This window comes from Carcharhinus amblyrhynchos, chromosome 17 (genome assembly GCF_965287045.1).
Source record: "Carcharhinus amblyrhynchos chromosome 17, sCarAmb.v2.hapA, whole genome shotgun sequence".
Classification (NCBI taxonomy): domain Eukaryota; kingdom Metazoa; phylum Chordata; class Chondrichthyes; order Carcharhiniformes; family Carcharhinidae; genus Carcharhinus; species Carcharhinus amblyrhynchos.
Window position 1 is genome coordinate 26,272,833 of NC_137340.1, and position 20,855 is coordinate 26,293,687.

The following is a 20,855-nucleotide window of genomic DNA, read 5'->3' on the forward strand; positions in this document are numbered from 1 at the left end:
ATGTTCCCTCTGTATCACTTGTAATGCACTGATGCCATCAGCCTTATTTTGCAGGCCAACCAACTAAACAGGCCAGATGTCCTCATGACCCTGGACCCACCGGACTTCAGCAGTTCAGAGGGAGACTTCTCCAATCCCACCGGGGAAGAGGGGTCACAGCTGTCACCCACACCCGGCACAAACACAGATACAAACACTTCGGTGGGATCACTAAGTAGACAAGCTACTAGGTCACTCACTGGTCAGCACCTCACAGCTGAAGATCCACAGCACGTGGAGGCAGGGATGTCCCAAGGAATTGGCGCTCAGAGGGAAGGTTCTACCAGGCCCTTGTCAGTGATGTGCCTCTGGGTTTGGTTGTCCTACAGCTGCTGGAACTGCAAAGGCAGAGCCACAAGCATAAGGAAGCAAAGACACCATTCCCCCTTGGACTGCAAGTTTGACTGGAGAAGTCACGTAGCTTTAGTCTGAGAAGATGATGCTGCCACTTCAGTGCAACAAGGCCAACATTGCTAGGGTGGTGGTGCAATGGAGAGCTTGGTGCAGAACATGCAGTCCATGGCAGGAAGTGTCCACACCATGGTTTAGCTCATGACCTCCATGTCTGGGAGCGTGAGCTCCATGTTGCAAGGCTTTGACTGTATGGTGCAGGGACTGGTGGCAATTTACAAGTGTCAGCGGCAGAGGCTTCTGGATCTCACTGTATATGTCCCTCTATCCTATGGAGGAGTTGGGGGGCTCCTGGGAACCATAAGGGAAGGGATCGGCAGAAGTACAGCTTGGGGCCTTCAACCCAGGGGACCCTAGGCATCTCGATCTGACACCACCTCCCTGTGAGGAACACACTCCCCAGCCCCAGACACTGAGGAAGACAGCAGGCAAACATCTGTGCTGCCTGAAAGTAGGCATGAACGCTCCAGGTCCTGGCCCCCAAGTGATGTTCACCAAAGTCATCTCAGGCAAAAGGACGTGGAAATTAACAGGCCACCTCAAACTCAGCTGCAGATCCTGGAGATACATGTAGATGCAGCATGAGGGTGAAGAAGATTAGAAACTGTGGATAATTAGTGGGCATGGGTAGAGATAGATCATCATTATATTGAGTGTTTGACATTAAAATTCGTTTTGTTCAGCCACAGAGCCTCCACCCAGTCTGTTAATGCCACCAAACCTGGGGAATCTCACCCAATGCCTCATCCCTGTGGAGTGTGAGAGTAGCTGTGCTATGTCCCTCCCACAGTAAGGAGGCATTGCTCTGGCACACCTATTAAACATGGCGCCCTGATCTCAAGCTGGGCTTGAGACCTGTTGAGGCCCCAATCCTCTACTTGAAGGCTTGAACACTTGCCGAGCTCATACCAGCAGAGTGGGGTAACATCTGGAGGAAAAAACTGTGTTTCTCTGGAGGGAAACTTGCCATTTTTCCTCGCCAGAACCAACATTCTGCCATTTTTTTGGTAAGGTTACACCTGCAATATTTTTTGAATAATTCTTCACAAAGTAACTTTGTAATATCCAGAACAGCTGGATAATGCAGTGGCTCTGGACTTGGATTAGCAATCCAGACAATGTGAATTAATAATCCCACAATGGTTGTTTTGAACAATCTATTCAATAAATCTGGCAATTGATAATTTGATATAAAATACTAGTTGCTTCACTCAGGTCGCACTTTATTTATTCTTTCCTACTCTATGTTATAATTAGTTGATTCCTAATGTGGTCTCGCCCAAATCCTGAAAATATATTTTTTAAAAAGCGATCTGGGAGAGACACCAAATGATACAGAATGGCATTACAACAAAACTGAAGGAGAGAAAATAGCTTCCAGAATGAGTGGAGAAATGTTGAGGAATGTTCTTCTTAGTATAATGAACATAACTTATAGTCAGAAAGTGATGTGCCAACTAGCTGGAATGTGTTGGCAATGGATATAAGAAAGTTCATGTAAAACAGTGTGAGAGAAGAACACAGAATTGAGGTAATCAAGTGAAAGAACTGTAGTCACCATTTAGTTTTAGTTTTTCTGTAATAGAGGGTAACTTTACTTTCAATATAAGTAGCAGTCTGAATGAATGCATACAAATCTATATCCCCCATGATGTGCATGTTAGAAGTATTTTATGCAATCCATTCAGTTGCCTCTTAATATATGCAGAGAAACATTGTTGAAGGAAAACACTAGAGATTCAGCACTATGCAAATTATTGTTGAAAATTTACCTTTTTCCTATTTCCTTTGTCACCAGGAGGCACTGGAGATGTATAAACCAGATTTTATCTCTCGGTCACAAAAGCGTATACAGCAGCTTGAGGTTAAGACAAAGCAGAGGAAAGTCCAGCTAGCCAACCCAATGAAGCAGCAAAGGAAAAGAATGGGACCACCAGTACAAAATGCGCCAATCCCTTCTCCAATTAAAAAACGACAATGCACTGTACCACATCCTTTGAGTGGTAAGTTCTTTCTCATTACAAACCTGACTCATACCTAACAGTGAATGAATAGAATATTGTTTTTCACTTTAGATACTTTCCTCACTTGAGTAAAATTTTATAGTCAGAGATTTGTTTTGTTTGGTTTTTAAATTGTCCGTCAATCTCATTTGGTTTTTTCTGCAGGATAACTATTTCTCCCAAAGTTTCCGGTGTAACCAACAATTTAGATAGAGCACTTAAGTTTGATGGAATATTTGAACAAATCTATAGCTAGCATTCCACTACAAACATTCAGTAATACTTAAATATGGAAATGATTCTACTTGGTCTGTTGTATGAGTGCTTTCTTGAGGTAGGTCATCAGTAGCCAGGCCAACATTTTTTTTGAAAGATTTTGGAAATGTTTTGTTAGGCACACCCAATCCAAAATGGGATTTGCTTTCAGGTCTATTTCATGCCATGCAGTGCCTTACTAACTTATCATAACTGAAAAAAAATGCAGACAGTTAGTATTGTAATAAAAGCTGAGGACCATTTCTGACTGAGTCATGGTAAGTAAATTCATTTTGCTGCAATATAACTTATTAACAATGAGAAATGTTTGATTTCCATATTATGACTGCAGGAGCAGTGTTCTGTGAGTTTTGTATTTTCACAAGTAAGAATTGTTAACCCTTTTAAATCAACTGGGATTGTCCTTGTTCCAAAATACATTGCAAGTTCCCATCCAAATTGAGTCTGCCAAAAAGGGTGGGGGACAAGGAATCCAGCACTGCAGCTCATAAAGAAGCTGAGATGGTCATTTTATTGGCAGCAGGAGAATCAAAGGCATCAAGTAAATTCATACCAGCAGATGTGCATCACTGGAAATCAACTACACAGACCTCACAAAAAACATTAACATTCAATGCTCGTTACTTTCTGATCTTTCACAGAAATAGGCAACTTATATAGTGCATTCACCTACTTCACTGGTGCTCAGGCAGCAAAAGCTGTTCCTCAGTTTCTTGGAAGGCACTTCACCCACCTAGCACTTAACTCACCTTCGGCTGCACTTCTTTGCTGGCCAACCCTCACTACAGCAATTCCACTTTATATCTCTAATGAGGGGCAAGAGCAGAAGCAAAACCACCAACAGCCTTTTTCTCAACCATTTGCACCCTCCATAAGGGATAAACACTGAGGTCAAGTAAAAACAAGTGGAACCCCTCGTGTAGGATCTGCAGGTAGAGAATCAGTTTTCCTGATATGACCAAGCACCAGTGCCTCAGAAAAATTCAGGCTGTCATGCCAGGTCACTGTTGCCATTTTCAGCCTCCTGGAACAACATCATGTTTCCAGTGGGGTAGATGAGCATTCCAATACATGGTCACTACAAGAGCCTCAACCTTCTGAGGCCAGACAGGAAAACCAGAGGTCGAACACCACAGACAGGGAATATTGAGGACAGCCCCAAGTAACTGGGAAATAATGGACCAGGAAGGAGGGGAATGAGAAAGATTAGACAGCAGAATGTTGTGGTGCTGGGCTGTAAAGTGGAAGGAAGAGGAGATGGGGAGAAGGCTTGGGATCATGGGTTTGGAAGTAGGAAATAGGAGGGCTGACTAAGATATTACAATCAGATGTCCAAGCTCTTGAAATTAGAATATAGGCACAATATGAAAATTGCAGGGGGTGCATACATAGCATACCAGGGCTGTACTAAACAATTTTTTGATTTTAAAATTAATTTTGGGATGTGGGCATCATTGACAAGTCCAATTGCCCATTGCTCACTTTTAAAACCTTCCTTGAGGACATGATCTGGGCTTAGATTTAAATGTCATATTTTGGACTATATCAAGTTCCTGTTTGTGCTTGCAGGTGAATGCAAAGGATCTTAATGGTATTAGAAGAAGGGCAGGTATATTTTCCCAGTGAGCTGGTCATTATCTCTCCCTCAAGCAACACTTTGAAATAGAATCTAGCCATTTTTCTCATCGTTGTTTGTGGGAACTTGTGTGTATATTGACCTACATTAACAATAGTGACAACATTTTACTAGTGAATTATTGGCTGTGAAGTGCTTTAGGATGTCCTAAAGGCATGAGGGATTCTTTATAAATGGAAGTGCTTTCTTTCTTAGAAATTTAGTCTGTGCAGGAGGATGGCAAATTCTGCAGAGAGAGGATAAGGTGAACTGAAATGAAGGGGGAAAACACAACCGATATAAAATTATTCAGCGCAGAGACTGTGGGAGGAAGAACACTTAGACATTTGGGAGGACGCAAGGGTTAGATGAAAAGGTAAAGAAGGACAATTTTAAAGATGTGATGCGATAGTTGATATTAAGCAAGGTTTTGTAAGGAAAAATGGGACAAATTGAACAGGACAGAAACCAAGATTTTGTCATAGGGCATGCTACTACCACAGTGATTTGACCAAGCAGGCAATGGATTGAATAGTATTGCAGTTTTGTTTATGTATGCCTTCTACAAGTATTGAAGTTAGTCTCTGAACAAATTACAACTGAGGGTGTTTAACAAAAATCACAATTTATCGAACAAAACAATTTACATCGAATAAGATGTTAATTATTTGTTCCATTGACAAAAATCTGCAAGAAGGCACTGTCTGCCCTCTTATCACTTAATTATTTATGTAGAGGAAAATACAGGAATATACTGATAAAACACATGTTTGTATGTAGCACTTCAAATTATTTTGAACCTGAGTGTAATTTGCAGTTTTTCTTCAAAAATTTCTTTCATTCTTTCTTTAGAACTGGATTAATTAGTCTGTGTCACACCCGATACAAGCCAGTCATATTATGAACTTATTTTCAATGATTAGACACAAACAAGCTGTTAAGGTGGCTGCCGTGAATCATCTGACTTTTGGCGTATGGACGACACTCAGTAGATAGAATGCCCCCAAAAAATTTCTAAGTGTTGTCCCCATGTACCAACCACTCAAGAACAGCTTCTTCCCTGCTGCTATCAGATTTTTGAATGGACTTACCTTGCATTAAGTTGATCATTCTCTACATTCTAGCTATGACTGTAACACTACATTCTGCACTCTCTCGTTTCCTTCTCTATGAACAGTATGTTTTGTCTCTGTAGTGTGCGAAAAACAATACTTTTCACTGTATGTTAATACATGTGACAATAATAAATCAAATCAAATCAAATTAGCAGGAAAACAGGTGAAGTTTCTTCCGGGGCGGTGCAATTCAGATCGCAATTCAACTCTTTGGAGCCTGGAGAGATTCACCCATAATTTTTTTTACTCTGTTTACAGCTGTGCTGATAAATTTGTGTCTTCCCCAGAGCTGCGGTCTAGTGTGCTCTGAGGGGTTGTCCCTCTTTGATGGTGATCCTGAAAAAGGATGTATGGTCAGCTTTTAGGAATCTCAGTGGTGTGGGAATTGTTAGGTTCACTTGATATAGGTCTTCGTGATAAAGGTGCTTTGGATTCTCATTTGCTCGGGTCAGCCTGACCTTGTCCATTCCGGAGCCTCCCATGTGATTGCCAGTACCCTCTCCTCAAACTGTGTGAGGACTTGCAGTTGTGGTATGCCCCCACCCGACTTGCAATTATCACTATAAGAAGCTATCATGATTTGTTTCTTTATCCTTTCATGGGATGTGAGTGTTACTGGCAAGGCCAGCATTGGATGCCCATTCCTAATTGCCTTTGAACTGAAAGGTTTGGCTTGGCCAATAAAGAGGGCAGTTAAGAGTGAACCACAATGCATGGGACTGGAGTCACATGTCAGCCCAGGTAGGGAAGGCAGATTTCCAGGAATGAATCAGATAGGTTTTTACAACAACTGATAGTTTCATGATCACCATTACTGAGACTAGCCTTATGTTCTAGATTTATTGATTGAATTTAAATTCCACCAACTACTGTGGTGGTATTTGAACACATGGCCATTATTCTCCCAAACTGCTGAATTGGCAGGAAAATTGTTCTGAATCCTGACTGTTTTGTCTGTTCAGCTTCTCACCCAAATCTCCATACTCTCTGCACTGCAGAGGTTCCAGTCACGAATCTCATTAAAAATCCAGGCGGTGGGGCCTATTTGCACCACAGTCTGACAGTTCTGGAACTCTGCGCATGGGCAGTGGTCCTGATCTGTCAGTCTCCCTGTTTGCTGGCCAACCTGATCACTGGCCGTCCACCCCACCACCCTGACAGCTCGATTGCGGCACCCACAACAATTCCTGGGCCAGTCCTGACCCACCGTCCCAGAGTGCCCTGATATATAGCCACCCCCCCAGCAGTACCGAACCCCCACCTCTCCTCAGCCCAACAGACCTCCCACCGCCCCCCACCCCCCCCCCCCCCCGCCCGTGCTGACTGGCCCCCTCAGGGTCAGACACCGTCCCCCTCCCCTCCCCCCCGGAGGCACACCCCCAGCAGACCCCATCCCCCCTGCCTTCCCCAATCACTGCTCTCCCTCCATCCCAGGCTGATCCTGTCTGCAGAGTAGCAGCGGGACCCCCACCACCCCAATGAGCATCCCAGGCCTCTCCCACAATATGCCACACCCCCTTGGCACTGCCCGATGTCTGATGGGCAGTACCACAGTGCCACCTGGGCATGGACACTGCCCCTTGGGCAATGCCAGGGGGCACAGGTTGGCACTCCCAGGGTGCCTGCGCCCAGGGGGTACCAGCCCCCACCACCTGACCCCCCTGGTGGGCCCCGTTGCCCATCCTTCATTCTGGCAGGATCTCCCACTCATTTCCGAATGTGGGGAGCCAGTGTAAACCCTGTCAGAATGAAGTACTCCTGGCAGGATGGGAGATTCAATTGGGACTTGCAAGTTCCCGACAATGATCTGCTAAACATATTTAAAATACATTTTAAAAAGAGTCAAATGACTTACTTGCCTTCCCACCAGTTCCCAACGTGCTCTAACCAGCAACTGTTCACTGGCTCTGGGAGATGCGCATGTGTTCCCGGTGCATGCGCAAATCCCGGTACAAGGCTGGCGATGCGCATCTCCCACCTCAACCCACCAGAAAAGTTGCAGGTCACAATGGGAGAATCACGGCCCATGTTTCTAGAGCATTAGCCTGGGCCTCTGGATGACTAGTCCAGTGACACTACCACTACACCACCATTTCCCCCAGATGGGGAGGATGGGGATCTCAGCTTCTGTTCGCAAACTGTTTGTTTCTAATCCTGGGCGATGGCAGTAACCAAACATTCATTACTCAAACCCACATACTGAAAAGAAACAGTTTCTCTCCAGAAAAGTAATGATGACAGTAGAAGTCTGCAGTCCAGAGTTACCACAAAGGATCTACTGTATTTCATTGAACATTTCAATGACCTACACCCTATACTTAGATGTTCATCATATAGAAATTTAGCTTGTGCAGATTGTAAAATGTAGGACTGTATTTTACTGGCAATAAGCTGTAGCATACCAAGACACCTCAAGAAACTAGAAGTGCTGAGTTAAGTAGAATTGCTGTAATAAAACTATTTGGAGACCCCAAGAAATTGAAAGGCAGTCAATCAATCTTGCATTGTTAGATATGTACTGTCAGACAATGTGTGACCTCCAACACAGCCGTTTTTTTATAAAAACCTCATTACATTCTAGTACTGTCACACATCTGAGAACCGTAGTGACAATATCAAATGTGAAAGCAAATAGATTGAATCCACTGTGAGTTTTGCATTTGTTCATCTTAATTGTACATCTCCTACAAAGCACACATATCAAAATTCCTATTCTTGAGATTATGTAAAGTAACTTCCAATAGATTTTCCAGACCTTTTGTGGTTGTACTAAATATATTGCAAGTAATTTCTGAAAATGTGTGAAATAATCTAGATATTTCAAATTTAAACCAGGTAATGGGGAAAATGGAATTATGTTTGGCTGAGTTAGAGGAAAGGATGGATCATTAAATTTACACAAATTAGTTCTAATTTTGGTTGTTGTCATAAATTTCAAGCCAATAGAACTAAAGCTTAGATCTGGTAGTATAGTGAATGTTCCTTCCTACTCATTATAGATCTTAATTTTAAAAAGTAAAATTAATAGCCAGATTAAAAAATATTGTCCTCACGTGGGATTACATAGAATATGCAGCACCATAACAGACCATACAGCCTAAACAGCCCATGTTGGTGTTTATGCTCAACTCAAGCCTCCTTCCACTTTTCAAAATCGACCATCATAACCATATGCTTGTCTAGTTTCCCTTTAAATGCCTCTATAATAGTTACTTCAAACACTCCCTGTGTAAACAAGTTCCAAATTCTTCTGAATTTCCTGTTGGATTTCATTGTAGTTATCTTAAATTGGCGGCATCTAGTAATGCTCTTCCCACAAGAGAAAATATTCTTTCTGTACCCTGACAAGACCTTCCATAATTTTAAAGCCTTCTATTAAGTTACCCTTCAGCCTTCTTTTATTAACAGAAAAGAGACACAACCTATCCTGATATGTATAACCATGCACTTCTTCGGCCAACTTCAGAAATCTTCTCTGTACCCCCTTCGGTGCATCCATATCCTTTTTAATAATGTGGTGATCAGAACCGCACGCTGTCTAAGAATGGTCCAACCAAGGTTCAATATAGATTTAGCATGACTTCTTTACTTCTCAATTACAGCTCCCTAATATAGATTGATGGAGATTATAGATGGAGAGGGCTTTGCTAAGTCACTAACTGACCAGCATTTCCCTCCCCTGGCCCTGATAGGACTGTTGCTGGCCAATTTGTCTCTCCATGCCATATGTCTAAATGGACAGTGTCAAGAGTCTCTGGGAGATTTTCCCTACCTGATACTGCCACTTTTCAGGAACAGAGTGTGGAAAGTGATGTTAGGTCACAGGAAGCAGTAATCTTAAGGTCCACAATGGAAAGAGAAGACAAATCCTGCTCCTTCATACCTTGTTCTTTTTAGGCCTTGGCCTGTACCAAGGTGTTATAACAGCAGATTTTTGGGACACATCTAATTCCATTATTGCCTAATCATCTCATAGTGCTACAGTAGCAGTCCCATTCCAGTGACACGATGCATACCTGATTTATCCTGACCCAGGCAACTAGAGAGGGTTTGCAGAGTGTGTGGGAATCAAGACTCACCGGGATATTGCTGTTGGAAGAAGAATCCAGGTCATTGAACCATGTAGATCCTTATAGAATCTTGGTCCATTGTATCTGTACTAACTGACTGCAAGAGCAATGCTGCGACTGCCATTCTCCAACCACTTCTCCATTGCACCAAAGTGGGAATATGCCTCAATTAAAATAAAAAACAAAGACCTTCCAGCTCGTTCCAGATATATACATAAGCTAAGTAAGCTGAGGGCCACACATTTTGTGGGGTCTCAAAACATGGGGAAAAATATTTACTTTTACATAATCCATTGTATAATAAAGGAGATGGAGAAAAAAGATTCTGAAATTGTCATTTTCATTCTGATATAGCAAAAATATATCACATGGCTAGACAATTATTTGTCGTATTGAGTTCTGAAATCTGTGAAGAAATAACTATAATTCATATCTGTGACGCTGACCTTTCCCCTGACCTCTGTGATCAATGGCAGAGCAGGCTCGAATGTCCGAGTGGCCTGCTCCTGCTCCTCATTTGTATGTTCATACTTTTCATTATTAACTTTCGCTGAATGAAACAGACCGTTTGAACAACATCTAATTTGGTTTTTGAAAGACCCACTCTGATTTCTCAAATGGACTGTTCCAATGTTGATGCTCTGTTGACGCTTTATTGTGACCAGAATGAAATATCAGCCTAAGTCAGGACACCTCAAAGACCAAGATCATTGGACTTTGTGTATCTATTTCCTTCAACTGGGATTTCAGGCTCTGTAATATCCTCAGGTGTAGCAGTTGCATTCACATCTAGAGCCAGGGAGCGAAAAGGAAGTCCTTGTGTGACTCAGACCAGACACAACTGATGCGCAAAATTGTCTCAAGTCAACTGTATCATGGACTATAATTGCATCACATGTGTTTTTCACACTTCATTAGTTTTTAGAATGCTCTTAAAGGAAGACATTTTAAAATTAAAACATATTTAAGTATTTATTTTCTTCTTGAAAAAGTTATATGAGTCACTTATTTAATGATCAAAGAATCCAAATGAAACAAGTGGCTCGCAGAGATCAGGGGAAAGGTCAGCGTCACAGATATGAATTATAGTTATTTCTTCACAGATTTCAGAACTCAATACGACAAATAATTGTCTAGCCATGTGATATATTTTTGCTATATCAGAATGAAAATGACAATTTCAGAATCTTTTTTCTCCATCTCCTTTATTATACAATGGATTATGTAAAAGTAAATATTTTTCCCCATGTTTTGAGACCCCACAAAATGTGTGGCCCTCAGCTTACTTAGCTTATGTATATATCTGGAACGAGCTGGAAGGTCTTTGTTTTTTATTTTAATTGAGGCATATTCCCACTTTGGGGCAATGGAGAAGTGGTTGGAGAATGGCAGTCGCAGCATTGCTCTTGCAGTCAGTTAGTACAGATACAATGGACCAAGATTCTACAAGGATCTATATGGTTCAATGACCTGGATTCTTCTTCCAACAGCAATATCCCGGTGAGTCTTGATTCCCACACACTCTGCAAACCCTCTCTAGTTGCCTGGGTCAGGATAAATCAGGTATGCATCGTGTCACTGGAATGGGACTGCTACTGTAGCACTATGAGATGATTAGGCAATAATGGAATTAGATGTGTCCCAAAAATCTGCTGTTATAACACCTTGGTACAGGCCAAGGCCTAAAAAGAACAAGGTATGAAGGAGCAGGATTTGTCTTCTCTTTCCATTGTGGACCTTAAGATCACTGCTTCCTGTGACCTAACATCACTTTCCACACTCTGTTCCTGAAAAGTGGCAGTATCAGGTAGGGAAAATCTCCCAGAGACTCTTGACACTGTCCATTTAGACATATGGCATGGAGAGACAAATTGGCCAGCAACAGTCCTATCAGGACCAGGGGAGGGACTGACTAATCTGACTAATTTCCCATCTAACCCCAATAGCCATTCACCCTCTTGTTTATTAAAAATCTATCTATGTCTACCTTAAAACCATTCAAAGAGTCAGCTTCCACTGTCTTTTGAGGAAGGGAGTTTCAACTCTCACTACTCTGAAAAAAAATTCTTCTCATCTCTGTCTTCAATGCGTGACATCTTATTTTTAAACAGAGATCCCTAGTTCTAGATTCTCCTACAAATGGAAACATCTGATCCACATCAATCCTTTCAAGACCCCTCTGTCAAGTCACTTCTTACTCTACTAAACTCCAGTAATACAAGTCTAGCCTGTCCAACCATTCCTGGTATGAGATTGGTAAACTATCTCTAAAATGCTTCTAATGCATTTACATCCTTCCTTAAATAAGGAGACCAATACTGTACACAGTTTTCCAGATGTGGCCTCACAATCGAGGGTAGCTTGTATTCTCCAAAAACTGGTTATGTTTACTGTTTTGTTTGCAAACTCTTCTCAATATCATTGACAGCACTGGCTGGTGATGGGTTTAATGACTGTTGGAATTCATTAATCATGAGAACTTTAAGTATCGTTGAAAAGCTTTGCTTACATATCTGACAAACAATGTGGGTTAACCTTGGATTCACACTTGAAGGAGCAGATAAAAAAGAAGCAAGAGTTCTTGAACGTGTTATTGCTATTGTATGCACATTTACAGAATGTGGACTAACTTTTAGGGGACGTAATGAAAAAGTTGACTTGTCACATAATGGGAACTTTCTTGACTTGATAGAACCCATCTTTAGGTTTAATCCATTTCTTGCCATCTGTATAAAACATTATGGGGGAGGTTGTGGATCTGGGAAGCCTCTATACCTATCTGAAACAATGTGCGGGATTTACCAAACATGTTGCATGTTTCATGTGGTGGAGGCAGCCTATCAGTGACCAGTAGAAGGATCTTCTTGTTCTACCATTGTCAATAGAGTTTCAGGTTGAATGTATCCCTCGCCACCTGGAAACCCATGGTGGGGGTGTGCTATCAGTGGAACCAGAAAATCCCACCAGTGTGAACAGCCAGGAAGTTCCAGCCAATATGTAATGAACTCATCCAGCTTATGGCTGGAAAAGTAAGAGGATCTATTTTGGATGACTGAGAAAAGCAGGATACTTCAATTTCTCTGTACACCAGACTGTACACCAGATCTTTCATGTGTTGATCAACTAACTTTTACTTTAGGATATGCGTCACCCGATGATAGCTTTCTCCGCGAACACTTCCTAACTTCCCTTGGATTAGAAAACCATAGTGGTGGAAGTATGGCCAATAGGGTGCTGAATTATCAGCACAATAGCCGCAAAGTTGACTTCAATTAGTGCAGAGCACAGTCGTATGATAATGCAGCTAACATGGCAGAAAATTTTAATTGCATGCAGCAAAAACTTGCATGCAGTAAAATAAGTGTTCGGAATATTCCATATTCTGGACATTCACTGAATCCTGTTGGTCATGCTGCAGCTGATTGCTGCCAAGATGCAATAATTTTTTTTTGATGTTGTGCAACAGATATATGCATTCTTTTCTACCTCTACAAAATGCTGGATCCTAATTCCACCATACCAAAAAATCTCTCTGACACTAAGTGGAATTACATGCAAAGATGACTTCAACCAGAGCTGAGAGTTACGGTTTAATTATTGACGCTCTTCCTTCATACTAATAACAGTGAAATGGGGGATGCAGGGAGAGAAGCTGGCATTCTGTAGGAGAAAATGGAATAATTAGAGTTTGATTTCATGTTAGAACTTTGGAATCATTTATTAGATCAGTCACACAAAACCAGCCAGGCCCTACAGGATCCATAGGAAACCCTTATTACACATGCAAAGCTTTACACATCACTCTCTCACTTGAAAGAAACCTGAGAAAGATTTGATGAAATTAAACTCAGTGCAAACTAAAATCTGCCTAATGCAAATGGTAAATATCTGAATAAAAGAAAAAGGAGAAAAAAAGAAGTCAGTGATGATGATACACCAAATGCTGATAAAACGCTTTCCCTAAGAAACGAGTTTGGAGTGAATTCTTTATTCCTGTGAGGGCTATGCTGGAAACCAACTTGAAGAAAAGTGTAATTGTATATGAAAATATTGTAATTTTTCATGTTTGGTTGTTTAAGATGTCTTTATTGGTCAGGGCAGAATATGAAAATTGGCAAGTCATGTTGCAGCTGTATGGAACTTTAGGTTAGGTCACATTTGGAATACTGCATACAGTTCTGGTCATCACACTACCAGAAGGGTGTAGAGGCTTTGGAAAGGATTCAAAAATAGTTTACAAGAGTGTTTGCCTGGTTTGGAGAGTATTAGCTTTGAGGAGAGATGGGACAAACTTGGCTGGTTTTCACTTGAACACCGGAGGCTGAGGAGCAATCTGATAGAAGTTTACAAAATTATGAGAAGCATGGATAGAATGGATAGTTGGAGTTTTTTCCCAGTGTAGAAATGAGAATTACTGAGGGACATAGGTTTAAGATAAAAGGGGGGAAAGTTTAAAAGAGATGTGAGAAGCAAGCTTTTTGCACACAGGGTGGTAAGTGCCTTGAATACACTGCCAGAGGAGATGATAGAAGCAGATACAATAGCAATGTTTAAGAAACATCTTGACAGATACATGAATAGGCAGGAAATAGAGGAATACAGACCGCAGAAGGCAAAATGTGTTTAGTATAGAAAGGTGTCATGTGTTGGCGGAAGCTTGGTGGGCCAAAGACTTGTTCTTATGCTGTACTGTTCTTTGCTCATTTCATAATGCAGATAAGCTTATTGCAAGACACATGTTTTAATTAGATTATTAGTCTTCTGTTGTGCCTTATCTATGTATATGTGATATAAAGATTTAAAGATTTCTGCTAGTATAATACATTTTTTTGGTGATGAAATGGGGCATCTTAATCTTGACATAGCTCAGGGCCTAAGCATGTTAAAACCCAGCCTTGCCACCAGCCTTACAACTCACAATCAACCATCCTCCAAACAGTCCCCATGCCTCGCCTATGCCAACTCCTGCCCCTCCACCCACCTTCTTGGTTTCTTGTGCTCCTAATACCAAGCTCTGCTCTTCAATACACTTCCATGCCATTGACTTGTCCAGATAAGCATTATGCTTATTAAAACACCTGCATCCCAGAGAAAACATTGTTCGATTGACAGGTCAGGCTCTCTGATATCTATTTCACAATGTTTGTTTATCTAAGCTAAGTGGTTTCAAATGTTTGTGCTTATTGTTGTTGATACATTAACAGGTCTGGATGATTGGCACTATTATTGGCTTGTAGTGAAATGACATTTTTTTAAACATTGAAATAAGGTTATGAATGAATTACTTTCTCTAAAAGTGTTTTTGCACATCCTACTGTGTGGATCTATACGGTATATAGTCAGACAATGAGCATGGAAGTGCCTTGGTTTGGCATTGAGCACATGGGTGGCAATGAGGGGTAGGTGGAAGGGCAGAGATTAGCTCAGAGGGCATGGGGTGCCCCATGGGAGTATGAGGGCCCATAGCGTGTAGCTAGAAGGGCAGAACTTGACATAGGGAGAATGAGGAGGACTTTTGAACTTAGCTATTTAAAGGTTCCCTCATGCAAACTAGAGTTCATGACTCCTCTGATGGGCAGTCAATAATAAGTCTTTAAAAACATCATCCAAAAGCCCAGTTTCTCTCTATTTTCTCTGGACCCCTTATGATAGTGGACACTTCTATCAAACCTTCTCTCAACCTTCTCTTCTCTATAGAGAACAACCCCAGGTTCACCAATATTCTGTGTAACTGAACTCTCTCATCCCTGGCAGCATTCTCATAAAACTTCTCTGCATCCTTTTTGAAACATTCATATCCTTGCTAAAGTGGGGTGTCCAGAACTGGACACAATACCACACCAGTGCTTTATGAAAGTTGTTTTATAAATTGTATAAAAATGTGTTTTCTAAATTTGATAATAAAATACAATGCATACTCTTTGATATATATAAATGAAAATTAAATCACTAGCAACAGTCATAACTTTTCAAATTATAAAGTAAAATTAAAGGTCTTGAAGACTTTAACACAAAAGAGTTTTCAGCATTTGATCGGGAGAATATTTGCAATGAAAGATTTAGAGCTCAATAAATTCTAGGGTCTGAAATGTAATCACTGAAATGACTGAAGTGTATAATTGATTAGAGCTGACACTGTTATAGGTTGAGGTTGAGCTGCCAGTTCTAAGATTGGTGCTGGGATAACACCACTTCCAAATCGGTTGTTACAGAAATATTTACTGCTTCACTAGTCAATTCACTCATACCAAGGTGACAGCAATTTTGCAAAAGCTCCTTTCAACATATTATTACCTGTTTGATTTATGACTTAATTTTTTTTGTTTTTGAAACATACTTTATTTGTAGTCCTTGCTGCCCTGTTTTTATTTTTTTGTACAAACTGTTTGTCTTTGTGCAACTTTATTCACTTGGGGCAGTGAGATAGCTTGATTGTAGATGCCTCCATCCTGCAGTTTATCAAATGTTCAAACTGAACAATAGACTTTCTCATTTTGTTCCATCTGTTTCCTCCACAGTGACTGATTATGCACAGGTAAGCTATCCATGATCCAAGTCAGATAATCAAGAAAATTGTTCCACAAAGGCAGATACAAACTTGAGTATCTCTGTTAATTTACTCAAAAGATCCAATCTTTGACACCTTCATTACGACCATTAATTGTCTCCAAAACTTCAACTGATCCAGTTCAACAACAAATTCCATGCTTTTGGCTCATGTGTTAGACCTGCTTGGATAAAGTCAACCCAGATCATGAGGGCAGATTTCTTCCTTATCTCCAGGATTTTAGTGGCATTGTAACAATGTTTCAATTTTGTCTCTTGGGATAATTTCTTCTGGTACTATTTGACTTTAATTGACTGTAGAAGTTCATCGCATCATTGCCGGATTTAACCAGTGATGGGAAAGGCCCCTGCCAAAAATCTAGTCTGGCAGAATTTCTTGTACAAGCTGGTGCCGGGTTAGGAAGGGTCCCTTTAATTCTGCCTTTTTACCATTTTCCCCTACTCTGACCTTACTTGCTGGTGCACTCTTCTCTTTGTTTGTTTTGTCCTTTCTGTCACACTCTGGTTATCTAAGTTTCTAAATTTCCCTTCACCTGAACCCTCCCATCTACTGTTTGGTTTAAAACTTTCTCTACAGTTATTCTTATTCAGAATATTGGTCCCAGTGCAGTTCAAGTAAAGCCAGTTCCAAAGGAACAGGTCCCTTTTTCTCCAGTACTAATACCAGTGCCTCATGAATTGAAACCTATTTCTCCCACAAAATCTATGAGCTGTGTGTTCAACTCTCCAATCTTATTTACTGGTACCAATTTGGCTGTGAGTCAAGTAGTAATTCAGAGAGTATTATCTTTGTGGTTTTGCTTTTGAATTTAGCCTCTAGCTTAGTCCTACCTATGTAGTTTAAACCCATGTGGATCACAACAACTGGATCCTTCCCCTTTCACTCCGAGTTTCTGTCCATCCCCAAGGAGATGTCCTTAACCTGGGCAAGCAACATAGTCTTCAATACTCACCCTGTCAGCTGCAGAGAAGAGTATCGATTCATCTAACTAAGCTGACCCATTTGCCTACTACGTTCCTTTTTGCTTTGCCTTCTTGAATGGACTCTGTACTATGATGCTATGGTCAGTTTACTAATTCTTCCTGAAGTCTCTACTCTCGTCCACTTAGGCTACGAGAACTTTGTACCCCTGGGATAAATGCAAGGGTTAAGACTCCTGAAACACTACCCTCTGAATTCCCAAATCCGCTTCACTTGTCATCACTCACTCTTGTCCCTGATCACAGACCAAATCTGAAGTATATAACCTAAGGGGTGCGACTGCCTTTTGGAACAAAGTGTTCAGGTTACTTTCTCCCTCCTGAAACACCACAGTATCCGAAGTTCAAACACCTTCTCATCAATTCTGAGCCAAATTTCTTTGAGTTGCAAACATGCAGTGTGGTTGCTGTGGATCACACTGGTGTCCATCCACTTATACATTCTACAGATGCCCTGCCATTTCTATTATATTTCAGTTAATCAGTGTTTCAAGCTTTGAAATATTGCTCAATGTTTATTTATATCTGAATTTATAGTTATATTAAGCAGTTTTACGAGTTAAGCTATAAATTGAATATAGTCCTTATATCCCCCTGGTCTTAGTTTAAACTACTGCCCAATTTAGGGAAAAAAATGTAATACTTATCAATCTACATGCACACCTAGCTAATGCCTCAAGACCTCAGCTCTCAGGACTTGTAGTCTCTCACTCCCTCTCTTAAGCCATTCCTTGTCTTACGAACAGCACCCCTTCCCTCACAGTGATGAATTCCTCATTCATCAAATCCTGGGACAAGTATTCGATGAAAGAGAATCTAGCTTGAAGAAATAATGGATGGAATCGTCAACATCTTGCAGCTAGATAGTTTAATCCTCAGAATCCTCTTCAGCATTATCTTCTTCCCCCTGTGCCAACCATTGCCTTGGGTGGATCTGCAAGAACAGAGCAAGAAACCATAAATCCCTTGGGATTGATTAGGTGGAAGGATGAGTTTCAGCAGGATGCAAAGGCACTGGTGCATTGCTCAGTCTGTAACCCAAGATCTGTCTGATATTTCCATCTACTAATGCATTTACTTCAAAATCTAGACTCTTTTTACAAATCCCTTCATTTGCTCACCCATCTCTGCAGTTTCCTTCAATCCTATAGCCCAGTCAGGTGTACCAGTCCTCTAGCTTTGATCTCCTGTATGTCATGTTCCTACCTCTACCATTGATAACCAGTTTGACCATATTCTGTAGAAGTCCCTCCTTAAAGGCCTCAGCTTTATTCATTTCCTCTTTAACCATGCTTACTGTCATCACACCTTGAAATCTTAGCTAGCTATCCCTAGCTATCAAATCCATCCCTGTCCCTGGCAACAGTCTGCGCTAAATCAGTCTGTTCATATCCTTGGTGCCATACTTGACGCCAAAATGAGCTTCCAACCACAAATTCATCACATCACTCAGACCATCTATTTCCCCTACAGAAGGAGGCCATTCGGCCCATTGAGTCTATACTGACCACAATCCCACCCAGGCCCTATTCCTGTAACCCTACACGTTTACCCAGCTAATGCCCCTGTTATTAGGGTCAATTTAGCATGGCCAATCCACCTAACCTGCTCATCTTTGGACTGTGGGAGGAAACTGGAGGAAACACACGCAGACACAGGGAGAAAGTGCAAATTCCACACAGACAGTGACTCAAGCCGGAATTGAACCTGAGATCCTAGCGCTGTGAGGCAGCAATGCTAACCACTGTGACACCGTGCCGCCCACCTGTGTAACATTTCCCCACTTCACTCCTAACTTAGCTCATCTGCTGCTGAAACCCTCATTCATGCCTTGCACCTAGACCTGACTATTCCAATGTAGTCTTGGCTAATTTCACACATTCTATGATTTCCCCCCCCATCCCTGCCATGTGTCTTTTGCTTCCACAACCCCCATAAATCTGAGGTCATCTAAAACTCTTGATGCTGCTCCAGTCAAAAAGTATCATGATTTTAAAATTCTCATCTTTGTTTTCAAATCATCCCTTAGCCGAGCCTCAGCCTTCTGACCTCATGAATATTTCCAATTTCAATTGCTCTAACATTGATGGCTGTGCCTTCCGTTACCTAGGCTTTAAGCTCTGGAATTCCCTCCCTACAATTTTCAATCTCTTGCATTTCATTTTTCCTTTAAGGCACACTTTGAATCTATCTTTTTGACCGAACTTTTGGTCATCTGACCTAATATCCCCTTAAATGGCTTGGCATCATGTTTTGTTTTATGCTGTTCCTGTGAAGTGCCTTGGGATTTTTCATTATGTTAAAGGTGCTGTGTAAATATAAGTTATTAAGTTAAAGGTGCTGCAAAAGTAGAAGTTGTTGTTGATTGACGGGGACCCTTGAGTCTTCAATCAAATATCATCTGCTTGGCAGACTGAGACTACAAATGTTTCACTTTACAAATTATACTTCATCGTAGTGTAAAATATGATGAGTGAGAGATTTTCTGATGTCTACCTCCTTATTAACTTTTTTTAGATAATCTGTTTAAACCAAGAGAGAGGATGATTCCATCGAAAGAAATGCAGATGAGATCCAAAAGGTAATGAAAGGTCACTTTCAAAAAGATTTTAGATGTTGCAAAGATATTTTGAACGCAAAATCATTGCTCACATTACCCATTGGGTTAACTGTCCAGAAATTCTACTTCTGGCATAGGAGTTTGCTTGACAGCAGCATGGATTGGAGAACCGGAAACTCAACACAACATGCACATTTCTGACATTGCAGTCATTAATTTTAGTATTTGAATTTCCTGATCTCCCCAGTAAATTACTGGAAAATGAGAACGTTGTGACTAGGGTGCGCTGACCCCTGGTCTCTAATCAACAGTGTTACCAAGCAACAGTTTGTGCTGAGAGTGAAACCTACACAAATCTATACCAAGAGATTTTTTTCTAAGCAAAACAAGATGTAAGAAATAATCAATGATCTTGCCCTGAAACATAATCTATCTAACTTCACAAAAAACAAATACCATTACATTCTGCAGATTGAGCATAGATGTTTTATTACTCATCACAAGTTTCAGAAGACAAGAAACTATTCACAATCTTTTGCGGCAACATATTTCTTATTTTGATGGAAAATTGTTCCTTTTTATCTGAAGAGTATACATTTTAAAACTGTTTATACTTTATCAGAAGTAACTGTCCATCATATTTATTCACTTTAACCATAATGTTGTCCATTCTCCTTCTGGTCTGTAAGGGCAACAAATTGTCTTCAGATGTAAACATTCATATTCTCAACTTGAAAATCGTATCCAAAATATACACAGGTGAAAATAGGAACATAGGATATAGGAGCAGGAGTAGGCCATTTGGCCCTTCGAGCTTGCTCCATCATTTAACTAGAGCATGGTTGATCTTCTATCTCAGCACCATTTTCCTGCACTATCCCCATATCAATTGATATCTTTAATATCTAGAAATATATTGACCTGTGTCTTGGATATATTCATTATACTGCCCTGTGCTGTAAATAACTCTATTTATCACCTTTGAGGGAAGAAATTTCTCCACAGCTCAGTCCTAAATGGCCTATCCCTTATCCTGAGACTGTGTCCCCCATTCTAAGGCCCCAGCTAGGGGGAACATCCTTCCTGCAGCTGGCCTGTTGAGGCTTTTTATTCATGTGGGCATTGCTGGCTGAGACCAACATTTATTGCCCATCCCTTTGTAAGGCTCAACCCCATTGCTGTGGGTCTGGAGTCATATGTGGCCCAGCAGATTTTCTT

The 20,855-nt window shown here is 41.0% G+C and overlaps 1 protein-coding gene across 5 annotated transcripts in view; it reads left to right on the forward strand.

Annotated features, from left to right (window-relative positions):
• c17h10orf90 (chromosome 17 C10orf90 homolog) overlaps positions 1-20,855 on the forward strand; it is a 178,909-nt gene that overhangs the window by 139,181 nt on the left and 18,873 nt on the right. For all 5 annotated transcript variants that reach the window (XM_080205636.1, XM_080205638.1, XM_080205637.1 and 2 more), the window contains 2 exons: positions 2,249-2,453; positions 19,595-19,658. In XM_080205636.1, coding sequence (XP_080061762.1) covers positions 2,249-2,453; positions 19,595-19,658 — 269 coding nt within the window. The remainder of the gene's footprint in view (positions 1-2,248; positions 2,454-19,594; positions 19,659-20,855) is intronic.